Below are 15914 nucleotides of genomic sequence, written 5' to 3'. Positions count from 1 at the left end.
CAAGAGTTAACTGGCAATCAAGTTCCTGGTAGTGTTCTTGCATTCCATGGAGCCTGGCTTAAATACATACAGCTGGCTCCCATATCCTTACTCCAGAGGAGGCTGACAGCAGCAAAAGGCAAATGGTGAGGGTGGCAAAGGTGGTCAGTCTCTTCCCCAGCTTCCTGGAAGTACCAATTGCTGGTGCAGGTCTTAATGCCTTATTTTGTCTACCTGGGGTGTTGCAATCCTCCCTGTTCTAGAGCTGGGAAGCTTAAGCATGAAGGAAGCAGCGGCGTCCCAGGGAAAGGAAGGAAGAACAGGAGCCTATATTTGCAGGGGGGCAGGTGAGCCTTTATTTTTAGAGCCCATAACTGGCAATGCTGTGTTTTGTTTTCCTCCCCCGCTTCCTACGCAGGGCACACTTTGTCAATTTTCTCCCTGACAGAGCCCCTAGCAGAGATCGGTGTCTGGCTGCATAATCAGCCTGTGGAGTGGAAGTGAACATGGCCCTTGGGGAACAGATAAGGCAGGCTGTAGCCTCGCGTGCCCTTTTTGGCACTGCTGCAGCATCCAGCAGATCATTGCAGTGCCAGGCCGGATCACTGGCTTCCCTGCCAGCACCCCCTTGTTCCTTAATGACATTTCCTACGCAGCTGCTCCCAAGGCAGATCTGGGTAAGGAGCTGCAGTTGAGTTCCCGTTGGTTAACAAGTTGGCGAGCTCTTTTTGCGTCCTCGTGGGGGCTGGAAGCCAGAAGCAGATGGTGCTGCTGGTATGTGTCAGGACAGCAGGCCTTTGCTGGGTAGTTGAGGGGTGCAGCGAGAGCTTCTTCCCCTGCCACTCCAGCACCTGTTCCTAGGAAATCAGCCTCCTGTAACCCCGTCAGTTGGGTCCAGAGACTCAGCAGGAGCAGCTTAGTGGCTCTTTCCATAAACTAGATCTGTGTGTGGATAAGGAGCAAGAGGAAGGCTTGGTACCACTTGCTGATTTCCTGCTTTGGGACTCAAAGTGTCCATTAATTTGCTCCAAATCCAGGAGGAAAGCCCCTGCTATTCAGTTGTTGTCTTAGAAATTATTCTGTTCCCAAAAGAAACTGCCACAATTGTTCTTAGACTGAAAACCATCTCTCTGACCTGCTCATTTCTCTGTGTTATATATGAGGGATGAGCTTTCAGACACGCTGCCCCTCCTCTGCGCCATCTGATGTGCCGTCCTCTCTCAAGAGCTGCACCAGCCTGTTCTGTGGGCTCAAAATAAGCCAAGGGGGAAAGAAAATAGTTAATGTGCTGTTTTAAACTTCTGTGGCTTGCACGTTGATTAATCAAACAATTTTTGTGTGTGCAAGTAATTTGTCGGGAACTCCATAGTAAGTGTGGTGAAAGACCTAAGGGAGCAGGAAGGGCCCCCTGGAACAGGGCTGTTCTTCTGCTTGCCAGTAGAAGCTCTTGCGCCTTAGGCCAAGAGCAGAATATTCTCCAATCAAAGGACTGGGGGTGGAGAAAGACAGACAGAGACAACTATGTCACGTGACTTGTTTTGGTTCTTCAAATGAATCTTTGGTTCAAACTCAAACCTGCAGTCAGACAGAGGGAAAGGAGCAAGTTAGGTGGTAAGCAAGCGCCTCACTTTGCAGTGCAGCCAGCAAAGTCTTGTTTGGTGGAGCTGTTTTGCATTAGCCCAGGACTGCGAGTGAGAATCTCAGCTGCTGACGGGCTGCCTGCTAGCTCTTCCTCCTGCTTCCTCCTGCTTCTCTTGTGTGAAGCAAGCCTCAAGGAAGCCTCTGGGGCTGAAAGAAAACTGTCCTTCATCTGCCCAGAGGAACTGGCTTGGCAGGGGCAGAGTGGATGGGGGCATTGTCTAGCTGCATCCCAAAGAAAGAGGAGACTGCCTGAGTTATCCCATGTCACACAAAAATACATCACCAAGGGCAACTGCTCCACAATAAGGAGTATAAACAAGCAAACAAATAAATTCCAGTAGTAGTCTTTTTCTTTACAGTCACTCCTGTATTTGGTAGAAGCAACATCAACTCGTGAGTCAACACCCAGATGCTGTTCTGCTACAATCAGCGTTTCTTCCCACAAAGGGGCTTAATCATTGAGCTGATAAGATAAAACAGAATTACAGTCAATCTCTATTGCCATACGGAATGGTTGAATTTCGGTGAGAATGCATTCATGATAGATTACCTGTTGCTGTTTAGTCGTTTAGTCATGTCCGACTCTTCGTGACCCCCTGGACCAGAGCACGCCAGGCACTTCTGTCTTCCACCGCCTCCCGCAGTTCGGTCAAACTCATGCTGGTAGCTTCGAGAACACTGTCCCACCATCTCGTTCTCCTTGTGCCCTCAATATTTCCCAACATCAGGGTCTTTTCCAGGGAGTCTTCTCTTCTTATGAGGTGGCCAAAGTATTGGAGCCTCAGCTTCACGATCTGTCCTTCCAGGGAGCACTCAGGGCTGATTTCCTTAAGAATGGATCGGTTTGATCTTCTTGCAGTCCATGGGACTCTCAAGAGTCTCCTCCAGCACCAGAATTCAAAAGCATCAATTCTTCAGCAGTCAGCCTTCTTTATAGTCCAGCTCTCACTTCCATACATCACTACTGGGAAAACCATAGCTTTTACTATACGGACCTTTGTTGGCAAGGTGATGTCTCTACTTTTTAAGATGCTGTCTAGGTTTGTCATTGCTTTTCTCCCAAGAAGCAGGCGTCTTTTAATTTTGTGGTTGCTGTCACCATCTGCAGTGATCATGGAGCCCAAGAAAGTATTGTAAATTACTTTCTTGGGCCAGGAGGTGATGGGACCAGTGGCCATGATCTTCGTTTTTTTGATGTTGAGCTTCACACCATATTTTGCGCTCTCCTCTTTCACCCTCATTAAGAGGTTCTTTAGTTCCATGTGATCCACCTAGAGCAGGAACCGGCAAGCCACTCCAGTATCCCTGCCAAGAAAACTCCATGGACAAAAACAACAGATTACCTCTACAATGAATCTAAACAACATACAATCAATAGTTTAGAAAAATGAGCAAATCTGTAAAGATAGAACAAAACGATAAAATTACTAATTTAATCATAAAAGGTATGTAGAACTAATACCAGCCACCATCACTTGTATGGAAAACCAGGAGAACATCCCTGTCCCTACAGGCGTATCTCCCAAGGGAAGAACAGAAAGAGGTTCTTCAGCCTTCTATTTGTTACCCTTCCTTGGGCAATGCTGACCAGGCTCACATATTTAAAAGTGAAGTAGAGAACTGCCCACAAGCTCAGCTGAAATCAATCAAACAAATCCTGGAAACTCTATGGATGAATTCAAACTCTGTGGAGCTAATGTAAATGTGTAAATATACTTGGATTCCATTTGGGCAAGTCGTCTGGTGATGTTACTCCCAGTCAACTGCGTCTAGCAAATCTGTTTTATTACAAAAACCCCCAAAATCATCACATGTATGTTGAATAAAATGTTCCACTAATGGGGCTTTTTAATTTTACCTCGGATGTGAGAATGATGTTATAAGATGCAGGTTTTCAGCTGGCGAGACATGGCACCAATATATACCAAATGACAAACATTCTATCAAATAGATCAGTGTTTCCCAACCTTTTTTGGGCAAAGGCACACTTGTTTCATGAAAAAAATCTCGAGGCACACCACCATGCCAGATGGGGAAAGGTCACTTTTTACTTATGTAAAAAATAATAATAAAAAAATAGTAACAGCATAGAAGGTAATGGTTAGGCTAGCATCCCTCTTCCAAATATGCTAGGTTTTTATTTGCAGGGACTGTTCTACATGGGAAAGCATTCAGCACTGTCATTCTCCCATCTGCCATCTGAATTGGTACTATTCTGGGTCAACTTACTCTGCTGCATGTGTAGATGAAAATGGCATCAAGTGTGGGGGAGGGGGCAGAACAGGTTTCAGATACAGGATATTAAGCATACACGTACTTCAGATTGAACTGGTTGCTTGCTTTGCAAGTTTTCATTTCCCAAATGACTGCCTTGGCAAGCGCAATACCTACCAGGCTCAACGCCGGTCTCGCGCTGCCGCTTCCCGCGCTCTCAAGGACCCGGGAGGAGGAAGGCGTGAAGGGAATCCCGAAGGCGCGAAAACCTCGCGCATGCGCAGGCCTTCCGCCTGCGACAGCCCAGTAGGCCGGCCGAAGCGAGCGGCGATGGGATGTGGGAGGGAGCTCGCTCGCCGCCCCGCGTGTGCCTATGTGGGGCACGTTACAGCCCCGTGACGTCAGCGCCACGCACGCAGCCAGGCAGGCAGACTGCGAGAGCCCCGCGCTGGGCGGCCTCTCCTCGCCGCCGCCGCCCCGCCTCTCGCCGCCCGACTCGCCCGCCTCCCTCCCACGGCACACCAGGCAACGTCTCGCGGCACACTAGTGTGCCGCGGAACACGGGTTGGGAAACACTGAAATAGATCACATTCTTGGTGCCTCAATTTGTAAATCCTGTAGATTTTTCAGCCAGTTTAATGATTATCCCATCCTGTGATAAACTCCTCAAAGCTGTTTTCTGTGCCTTAGACATATTGTTAAGAATTCCTTTAATTGAGAAATCTCCTGCAAAATGATGTTTTGAAAAGTCTGGATAGTGGGGTCCAGTACTGGTGGTGTGAAATGGGACTTCAGTTGAAAATGGCTGACGGTGTGAGAAGATTCATTCCCAAAATATGCCTTACGCTTTATTAAACTTAAAAGTTTATATAAATTCACTCACATCTGAAAAGAATTATATTGGGGGGTGGGGACAAACAAGAAGCCCAAGTTCAATACTTCAATTTCAATAGCTGAAAGTCGCCTGGAGAACAGATTTAGTACTGCTGCTTGCGGCAGGCCTTTGGCGGACAGGAGTGAAAGTTTATATTGTGAGGTGCTACTGCTCCACCCTGAAAGGCTCTTTGCCTTGTGCTACTATATCCCTGCCCTGTGCGTTGTTTGTTCAGATATCCCATGGCCTAGCTCCAGGTGATGTCTTAGCCTGCCTGAGCGTCTGGTGCTTCTGAGTAACCAGCTACTCAGTAACCTCTCTCTGAAGGAAACGTTTTCAGATCATTTTCCATATGGTGGATGTTACTGGGATAAGAAAATTGAGGAGGGGGGATGATATCAGCCTGCAGTGAGTTTCACTTTTTATGTAAAGGGAAAAAAGTGTCTCTTCAGATGATTTTTTTGTGGTCGGAGTGGGGTGGCATGAGACTTGCATAGGGGTGCAGTTCTCTTTCTCATCGACAACAAGGCGGGTTGTGACTTCTCTGTGGTGCTACACTGGCATTGCAATTTAGTGTTGCACTGCCTGGTTAACCTCTGGGTCTCTTTGAGGGTGACTTGGCCAGCGAATTTCTAAAAGGAAAACTGCAGGCTCTCAATCAGACACACTGCCACACCCTGCCCCACTGTGGTGAAAATGTCTCTAAGCGCATGCATCTAGAAGCTGATTGTGATTACTTGATGGCGATAAATGCTCTGCGCACAGCCAGAGGTTACTACTTCCCATTTCCACAGGCACTAGACATAGGTTCTAATGCTATGCTCTAGTGAGTCCTGACTCAGCTTAAATTCTTACCTTTGTTCAAAGCTGGAATAATTAGCTCTTTAATTTTCATGGCTTGGCTTTTGAGAGGCTGATTTTTTAAATAATAAAAAATATATGATGAAACTAGAAACAAATGTTCCCTGACCTTTTAAGAGCTCTAATATACTTGGGTTTCTTGTTTTTGGCAAATCGGTATGCATGTCTTCCCCTAACAGTGCAGGGATTAAAAAACTTCACCCTCTGAACCTCTCGTGGAGGAGGCACATGACGAAGGGCCTCAGGTGATGCTTGCAGGGTCCAGGATGGGGGAAGGCATCCTGGAGGTATTGCGTTCCTGAGCTATTTAAGCCTTCAGAGGTCAAAACCAGCACTTTGAATTGCACCCGGAAACTAACTGGCAGCCAGTCCAGTTGGACCAGGATCAGTATAATATACCCAATCAGTCTTGTCCCAATGAGCAACCTGGCCACCGAACTCTGCACTAGCTTGAAGCTTCCAAACTGTCTACAGAGACAGCCCTGCGTATAACACATTGCAGTAATCCAACCTAAAGGTTACCAGAGTTTTCATTAAGAAAGAGAAACACCCTAATGGGATGAGATGTTAAAGGCCTGTGATCTCCCATTTTTTAAAAAAGCAGGTGGGTGAGGAGAGGTGAATTGGATCAGGACTTCAGTATTAGGGAAAGGCTCTTCTACTACATTATTTCCCCAGTGTAAATCATGCCCAGGTTCCCTTGGCTTCATAGGAGAAACGCTGGGGAAATGGTGTAGCAGTGGAAAGAGTTAATAGCCCTCAACATTATAGCCTTGATCTGTTCTGCCTCCTTAGAAGCTGCTTTAAAAAAAGTAAAAGAGATGGCAGATCCACTCCTGGATGTTATTGAGTTTGGCCCTTAGTCCATACTCTCTTAACATTTCTCCAGTGAAAATAGGGATGTCCTATTCTATTATTATTATTATTATTATTATTATTATTATTATTATTATTAATTTTATTTATACCGTGCCTATCTGACTTGGTTGCCCCAGGCAGCTTCCAATATATATAAAAACATAATAAAATATTTTAAAACTTCCCTATACAGTGGTGCCCTGCAAGACGAATGCCTCGCAAGATGAAAAACTCACTAGACGAAAGGGTTTTGCGGTTTTTGAGCTGCTTCGCAAGACGAATTTCCCTATGGGCTTGCCTTGCAAGACGTAAACGTCTTGCGTTTTTTGCAAGTTTGTTTCCTTTTTCTTAACATCGTTAATACAGTTGCGACTTGACTTCGAGGAGCAACTCATAGAACGCGATGTGGCAGCTTTTTTTGAGGTTTTTGGTGATTTTTGAAGCTTTTCCAAAACTTTTCCGACACCGTGCTTCGCAAGACGAAAAATTCGCTAGACGGAAAAACTCGCGGAACGAATTAATTTAGTCTTGCGAGGCACCACTGTACAGGGTTGCCTTCAGATTGTATTATCGCATAACTCCCATACCTGCAGATGAAAATAGGGATGTCCTACCATACACTTCAACATTTCTCTGATGGATGTTCTGAGGAAAAACGGGACATTCTGGGATCAAATCAGAAACTGGGACGGCTTCTGTAAATCTGGGATTGTCCCTGGAAAGTAGGGACACTTGGAGGATCTATTAGACACCAGCCCTTTTGGGTGCAGTTGGGGGGAAATGGGCAGGCAGTCCTCCGTTGAAGTATGAAGTAAGCTTGCTCCCACCTTTCAGTTTTCTACCAGTTAGTGCAGATGTACTGGGAAGGTTGATATGGCATTTGTCTTTATTTTGTTAAAATTATAACTATGTAAAAGTACAAGGCTACTTGTATTTAGGCTTTTAATAATGATAGCTGAGCTTCTCAGAGCTTGATTTGAAAGCAGTTTGGTATTTGTGAGCTTTATTTGAGCATTCTGAAAACACTTGTCTTTTTTCAGAGAGTTCTTTCCCAGATTATAATGCTTCAGGTTACATATGCTTCAGGTTACACACTCCACTAACCCAGAAATAGTGCTTCAGGTTAAGAACTTTGCTTCAGGATAAGAACAGAAATTGGGCTCCGGCGGCGCAGCAGCAGCAGGAGGCCCCATTAGCTAAAGTGGTGCTTCAGGTTAAGAACAGTTTCAGGTTAAGAACGGATCTCCGGAATGAATTAAGTACTTAACCCAAGGAACCACTGTATTGTATTGTCCTCCGGGTATTGCTTTCACCTGCCCTGCCTCCAGCCCATAGTACCAGCCATTGTGAAGAGCACTTGGAAATTCAACCCCTTGCCCCAGCCCTGCCCCAATGCCAAATACATGCAAGAACAAGAGAGGTGGGGAACCTGTGGCCCTTTAGATGTTGCTGGATTACAACTCCCATCATCTCTGAGCACATTGACTACATTGTCTGAGGCTAATGGGAGCTGGAATTCAACAATATCTGGAGGGCCACAAGTAAGGCTTTTTTTCCCAGCTGAAACTCGCTGGAACTCAGTTTTGGCACCTCCACTGCCGTTATAAGAGCACAAGGGTGAGCTCATAGTGAGCTCCAACACTTATTTCCCCCCCTAGAAAAATAGCACTGGCCACAAATTCCCTGGGTTGAGATCTGGGCGGGATGAGACACTGACTGTATATGCTGAATTTGCAAGAAATAATCAAGACACTTGATTGAGCACAACAGTGGAAGGCTGCTTGATTGGGTAGTCTGTGACACAGTTGATTCACAGCAATCAACTTGCGTTTCATTGACAGTAAGCAGTTATTATTAAATAATTATTATTTACTCTGAATGTGTGCCTGCAAATCAACTGGCTTTGGAGCTTGAGTAGCTGTATGCAACAAGTCAAACCCAGAGTACAGCCACTGAAATCGAGGAACTTCCGTTATTCATGTCCGTTAATTTCAGTGGGTCCTGCTCAAAGTATTGAATGCAACCAAGTGAGGGTTTCATTATGGGTGGTAGGATATGCACATTTGCCCATGGGTGCCTGCTTTGCTGAATGTTGACCACACAGAATCAGAAATTTGGAGCTGGAAATGCTGATATAGAGCAGTGCTCCAAGTTGGGCAAATTTCCTGAACCAACTAATGACATCACTAGCTTTTCCTTTCCACATTGGCTAAAATCTGACCCCCACTTATTACATGAGTAGCTTTAGTCCGTAGTCCCTTAAGGTAGAGGTAAAGGACCCCTGGACGGTTAAGTCCAGTCAAAGGCAACTATGGGGTGCGGCACTCATTTTGCTTCAGGCTGAGGGAGCCGGCGTTTGTCCACAGACAGCATTCTGGGTCATGTGGCCAGCAGGACTAAACTGCTTCTCGCGCAACAGGACACCATGATGAGTGCCAGAGTGCCAAGAAATGCCATTTAGTACCTTCCTGCAGCAGTGGTACCTATTTATCTACTTGCGCTGGTGAGCTTTCGAATTGCTAGGTTGGCAGAAGCTGGGACAGAGCAACAGGAGCTCACTCCGTCACACAGATTTGAATTGCCAACTTTCTGATCAGCAAGCCCATGAGGTTCAGTAGTTTAGACCACAGCGCCACCCGTGTCCCTAGGTACAGGCACTGGTGGAGGAAGAGGAGTGTGGGGGGGGGAGCGCACTGCCCCTGGCAGCACAATCCCAGTGGGGTGCCATCGCGGCTGCCCCCTGCCCGTGCTGGGCGTCATGCCCTGCAGGCGGCATGCCCCGCCCCCAGGACACGCGCCAGCCCTGCCCCCGCCTGCTCTCCGCCCCCTGGTGCTGGAGCATGAAGCTCCGCCACTGGGTGCAGGCCCATTCAAGAGGAGAGTGAAAAGGTTATGTACCATAATATGGTACCTCTCCTATGCCACTGACTCCTAATTCCCATATAACATTTATCACTTTGCCAGTTCTATAAAGATACTCTATTGACCCAAATGTGTTTGGTTTGCTGGTAAAAATATACTCCTCTTACACCTCTTAATGGCTGCTGGAGTCCTCAGGTAGGCCAGAAGTCCAGGCAGCAGAGGGATCACACATTAGGATTTTGAGGCGAAGGAACCATGGAATTAAAGCAGCTACGGACTGGGATTGGGTGTAGAGAATGAGGCTGTGCCAAAATTTCAAGTTCAGTTATGTAGCAAAATTTCCATGGAGCTATTTTTAAAAACTGTTTCTTGAGGTGTGGGGAGGACATGACATTTCCCCCCAAAATGTCATTATTTTTTGGCGTGGAGATTACCTTCTACTGTGAAATTGTAATCCTCCCCCCCCCCCTTAACAGTTGCCTTTTTGAAGGAGGCGAAATGTTTGCCTCTGTGTACCAAACAAGGCCCTGTGTGTGTGCGGCGTTTGTGTGTGTGTGGTTTCACAGAAACAGTGGCCTAGCGTGGGGGGGCTGGGGAAGCCATGCCCCCCCGGCACGCTTTTTTGAGGGGGCACAATCAGGTGTCCCCACAACAGGCTCCATCATTGAAGCTGGAGCCAGAGAGAGAGAGGTTGCAGCCTTCCGGGCGGGGGGGCAGTGATGCCTCCCTCTCCTTATGGCCAGCGAAGGGGCACCTGCGTGGGCCCCACCCCTGGGCCGGCCAGGAGGGAGGGGAAGGGTGCTGCCCCCACCAGCCACCAAGGAGGGAGGAAGAGGGCATCTCCCAGGGGCAGAAGTGGGGGGGGGGGAGCCTGTGGCAGCATCACTGCCCCCCTCCTCCGCTAGGCTCAGGCGTGCGCCCCCCTGCCGCTTTGCCAGGCTGGGATCCGACAGTCCAACCCAGGGCCAGATTGAGGTTTGATGAGGCCCTAAGGAGCTCCTGAAGGTAATGGGCCCCTTTATGTGTCCAGCTGTCCTTTGTCGCTGTTTTTTGTGTTGAGTATATGCTATATGGTAATTTATGGACCTAAAGCCATTTGCACATAACCAAACATGTATTTTATCAAAGTAATTGTTGAACTGAAATACAATTAAGAAGAAGTATATTAATAGTGAATTGGGGGGGGGGGTCACAAGAGAGTGGGGCCCTAAGCTATGGCTTGTTTAGCTTCTACGCAAATCCGGCACCTCTCGGAGCCAGGCCGGGCTGCCAGGCAGCGTGGGTGCCTTTCAGCTCAGCCCCATCAGCCTGATCTGAAGCCGCGGTGTCAGTGACGAGGGCAGGGCTCCCTCCACATACCAATGTGCCCCGGTGCTCTGCACCCCAGTGTGCCTGCCCCAGGCGCCAGTAGCACATGCTATGCTGCTGCTAAGAAAACCACAACCAACTTTTTTCAGCTCATTACTGGTGGGCTCTGAGGGGAAGCTACAGAAGTTGGCTATCCCCATTATTCACCCCTAATCTGTTCCAAAAGGACTCCAATTTTATTATTTAAATAATAGTAGTTATATTTATGCATTTTCAAATTTAAAGTTGCACACATTTATATACATGGATTTATGTATCCAGTCTGTATGGGCTCCCCAGTCTATCCTTCAGTGACATTCTAGTTCATATTCTTTGGATTTCTGCATCCCCAATGGACTTTCCACCCTTTTTCTTCCTCTCTATTCATTTACAGTATCTTGTCCGTTGCTGGTCCTAAGTTCATCCCACCTGGAAACTAACTTTCAAAACATTTTCCAAAACAATCCTACTCACTCCTTATTTTTTCCTTGTCCCAGTTTCTTATTTTGGCCATTAAACCTGCTAATTCCACACATTCTATTAGTTTATGCAACCATTGGTTCTTTGTCGGAGTTGCCTCCTCCTTCCAGTACTTTGCATAAACTATTCTTGTGGTCGCTAACAAAATAGATTTTAAATGTTCTTTGGAATCTCTTCCCCTATTATTGCTAAAAGGAAGGCTTCTGGCTTCTTAAGAAAAGTGAGTAAATATTTTTTTAAATTTCTCATAAACCATTCCCCAAAATTTATTTGCCAGATGGACTCCAATTTTAATACTAAAGGAAAACAGACCCACTCCCACCCCAGCAAATCCATCTTTGTCATTGTGTGTCTCCTTGAAGTCTGGGTGTGACCATTTTCTAATACAAAACTCTTTTTTTTCTTCAATTTATTGAAAATTTTGAAATTACAAAGAAAAAACAGATCTGTCAGGGAACTGCCATCGCAGTCAGGAGTGGTGGAAGGGCTCCCGAGCGATGCCGGAGAAGGTCCCAGCAGGAAAAGAGGGGACTCAGTGACAGGGGAAGGAAATCAGTGTTACACCAGGGAGAAAGGTGGGCAGAGGCGGGTTTCGGAGGGATAGCTCCAGGACTCTTCGCCAGAGACCAGCGGGGAGAGCATTGGTCCTCCACTGCCCACACCCACCCTGCGCAGAAGACTTCCGCGCAGGGAGGCTAGGCGGAGACTATCCGTCAAGGAACTTTTATGTTGGAAGAAGTTCAGGAAACGCCCACTGACGGATTCTGCCAGTGACTGAGACAGACGCGGAATCAGGACTGTCCAGCCAGGGAAAGGTTTATCCAGGCAACCTCGCTGAGAGTGGCGGCAACTTACGCACGAGCAACCCCCAATTCCCATTACAAGATCAGAAAAAGAAAATAGAAAAAACAAAGAAAAAACAAACCACCTCAAACAATACAAATTCAAAAAACAAAAATACACCGCAAACAAACAAAAAATAAATCCATCATTCTCAAATCCTCAACTCTCATTACCTTCTTTCTTTGACCTCCTCCTCCCCCCTTTTTTTGTATCCTGGTTGAAAATTGTGCAGCAAATCCTTTCCATATTTCATAGTATTCTGTCATTACGTTACCTTAATCTATTTTCATCTTATCTTATAAAGAACCTTAAAAACTTAAAACTTAAATCTTATTTTTACCGACTTCTCACAACCATAATATTCTTACCTAATTCTTTAAACATTTTTACTAGAGCCAAATAATTTCATTCCAACGTTTTTCTAACATTCATCAATTTTATAAAACAATCCTGATAATAAAAAGAGAAATAAAAAGTCCAATCTTCATCCAGCATCCCTTCCTCCTGGTCCCGGGTTTTGTCAGTCCTTTTTATCCCATCGATCTAGCGCATTAACCTGGCAACCTTATATCCGAGGCCCTTAAATCTCTTCCATGTCCCTTCCGCAACTCTTCATATTCTCCTTTCACTCGTGGGAACTCCAGCTTGGTGATGTTTTTGACCCTTTTCAACAAATCAGCCCCTTTTCCATAGTCCAAACTCAACTCCATGTGGTATTTAAGAAGATGTTTCAGAATCCCTCCGAAATTGAGAGCCCCCACAGCTCCAAACATCTCACGGCCCATTGCCAGACTCGGAAAGTCCAAACATCCCTGCATAGGGGGGTCTATCCAACCCCCCATTTCCAGACCAGTCCAAACTTTATCTTTCCAAATCTGGCTTTTTCCAAGTTCATTTGTCAAATCCAAAAGCTCTTGTTCCTGCAAGGCCGCAGCTCCCTCCATCTCTGGCGCCCAAGATTCAGCAACATCCTCTTCTCTCATTTGCTCTGTCAGGACACACTCCTGATCTAATTCCTGGGTGGGCTCCACATAGTTTCCCACTGCCTGTTCAAAAATTCTGGCCACATTAGTCATCAAATCCATCTTCTCACTTAACTGTTCCAGTAGGGCACTTGTTTTACAGAGAGCATACAACAGAGCCTCTGAATACATTGTCCTTCAAGGTCACAAGTCCATTCCCACGATTGTAATCTGAAACAGCTGCAAGCTCCCTGGAATTGGTTACAGTTTCACAGTCTCCCTCTAGGGGGAGAACTTCTATTTGCTCTTGCAACAAAGTATCTTTTTTGAGATATTTTGTCAATATTTGTTCCTTTAAAGTGTGAAAGGAAACAATGGAATCACTATGTTTCCCTTCCTTTAACTATCTGTCAGAAACGTTTGTCTCTGGTCAATGAGCTTCAAAACGTCAGTCCTGACACCCCGCTCCAGGATCAGGACGGTGGAAAGTTACTTTACTTTAAACTCACTTCTGCAGGTTTAAACAGTCCAAAAAAGATCCCTCTTCTTCTCCTGCTACCGAAGGGGGGGTTCAACAATTTTAAATGATGAAAGCCAATCCTTTAGAAGCGATTTTCTGAGCTCTAGTTTACGTTGTCTTTGCTTTACTCTGTCTACAAAGAAATGGAAGGCTGACTTCCTGTTTAGACCTTCCCGTTTCAGTACCAAATTAAAATAAATTTTTAAGTCCAATTCCTTTCATCTCGCAAGTCCTTATTTAAAGTCCAATTGTTCAAAGTTTAAGTACTCACGGGTGCTTATTTTAGAAGCCAAATTGTCCCAGGAAAAAGGCAGCGCTCTCCGGCAATGGCTGTGTGGCTTCGCTCCACGTAAATAGCAGTTGACTCACAGCACCGCGCCACTTCCCCCTCTTCACTTCGGAGCCCGTTAGTGGGTTCCTTTGCGGTTTGGGGGGGGCGCTAAGGGTGCCCGCCGAGTCCCATGGTCACAAGCTTCATCCACCTGTGATTTTTAGCAGGGTCCCCGCTTCGCCGTAGCGGAAAAGACCCGTTTCACGCAGAGCTAGTCCCTCCAGTTCAGAGGGAGTCCGCCATTGACGATGGCGCCACCCCGGAAGTCCTCTAATACAAAACTCTTCTCTTCTGAACCCTCACCCACAACACAACACTTTACCTTCACGGTGACCTGAATCATAATCTTGCACTGACCATTTTTTGTCTCTTTGTTTTGCAGGTCGGATGGGGAAAATTCAAGAACTGTCAGGTCAGTTGCACTGTTTCTTTTAAGAAAAAGAAAAACACATTCCCTATCTCCCCTCCCCCACCTTTCCCTCTCTTCCCGTTATGTCCACCCACCCACCCACCCTGATTGCTCCCATCCCACCCAGAGACCTGCGTGGTTTCTTATGTGTGGTCTCCCTGGATAAATTTCTGAGTTTGGATCTTTTCCTCCATGGAGAAAGAGTTAATACCTGGATGTGGCTTGGACTGAACACACACCTGTGGGAACCAATGGCTAGGGCAGAGAAAGGCGTCCTTGCCCACGGGAGAGGGGTGGTATTTCCTTAGATCACAGACAGAATGGCATACAGCAGGATGTGGAATGGCTAAGGAAGCATGCTTTGATTTAAATCAGATTCCTGTAGTCTTAAAATATCAGGCATTGATGTATTACTTCTTGAGTAAGGTTAATAATAATGAAAACAATGCTATTGATAATAATATACACATTATTAGTAAAACATATAAATACTCATCAAGCACCTATTGCTTTTCATTGAACAAGTAAATAACCTTGATCTCTGCCCACTGGCTTAGGAATTAAAGCAGACATGATGCATGGAAAATGAAGGAGGGATAAGAGAATATTATTATTATTATTATTATTATTATTATTATACCCCACCCATCTGGCTGGGTTTCCCCAGCCACTCTGGGTGGCTTAAAGCATATCTAAAAACGTTAAAAACGTTAAAAGCGTTAAAAACCTCCCAATGCAGAGATCAAGGAGATAGTCCTGGCAGGGAGTACAGTTTGTAATCCAGCAAGCCAAACATAAGCTGCCACCCATATATTAGGTGCTCAATCAGGTGCTTGACAATTGCTGTTTTTATACTTTCCTAGGCAAATCAAGAAACACAGTAAATTCAGTGAGGCCCTGGGAGGCCCCTGTGGTTTTGGCAAGGCCTGGGCAAGAGAGCTACAGTGCCCCTTCCCCCCAATACACATGTCTATGAGAAGCCTGGTATGGGCGGCAAGAGGATGGTTGCTGCAGTGCTGGACTGGTCAGCCTGGGATTCACTGCTCCTTTCCCAGCACTCTCGGGGATTGCCGCCACTGCCACAGTCTTGGGGAGGGGAGTGCAGAAAATAAGTACAGAAAATAAAAAGGGAGGCCTAGGCTGGCCCAACTCTGTAGAGAAGGAACTGTTGCTTTTCCTCCCTGCCACTGCCAGCCTGTCTCTGCCACATGCTCTGTCTCCTTCTTGGGATGTTGCTCAGTTCTATTTGGCTGATTTCCCCCCTGTGACTGCCAGGCCACCAGGGCATGTACTGTGTGTAAGAGGAAATCGTGCCCAAGGGATACTGTGGCATCAACAGGGTCCTGAGAGATGCAGGGTATCAGTGGTTTGTGTTGGGAGCTCTGGCTGGCCATAGGCCCTCTGGTCAGCGCATGGGCCCAGCCAGATGCTCCACTATGCTAACCAACGAAGCTGAGCTTTGTATGGCGGATGGACTGTGTTCAGCTTTGTGGGCCACATGTTGTGTGGGCTTGGACCATCTCTTGGGTGGAGGGTAGAGTGGCATGGCTCTATCTCTGGCATAGGCAGTGGGAAATTTTCTATTCAGTGCAATCTAGTCCAGTTAAAAAATGACATGGAACGAAGCAACTTGGGGCTCTGACATGTGTCATCTGCTCTAGTCCCAGCTGTAGTCCAGGTGAGTGGGAAGGAGTTAGTGACTACGACAGAGCCAAGAAAAGATTATAACATGT

General features: G+C 46.4%; 1 protein-coding gene across 6 annotated transcripts in view; it reads left to right on the top strand.

The window, feature by feature from the left end:
• The window catches only part of IQSEC2 (IQ motif and Sec7 domain ArfGEF 2), a 161837-nt gene that overhangs the window by 13960 nt on the left and 131963 nt on the right, over positions 1 to 15914 (top strand). For all 6 annotated transcript variants that reach the window (XM_083482417.1, XM_083482414.1, XM_083482418.1 and 3 more), the window contains exon 2: positions 14155 to 14184. In XM_083482417.1, the coding sequence (XP_083338543.1) occupies positions 14155 to 14184 (30 nt within the window). The remainder of the gene's footprint in view (positions 1 to 14154; positions 14185 to 15914) is intronic.

Source organism: Podarcis liolepis (assembly GCF_965112155.1).
Source record: "Podarcis liolepis genome assembly, chromosome: 17".
Classification (NCBI taxonomy): Eukaryota; Metazoa; Chordata; class Lepidosauria; order Squamata; family Lacertidae; genus Podarcis; species Podarcis liolepis.
This window is presented reverse-complemented; position numbering and strand designations above follow the sequence as displayed.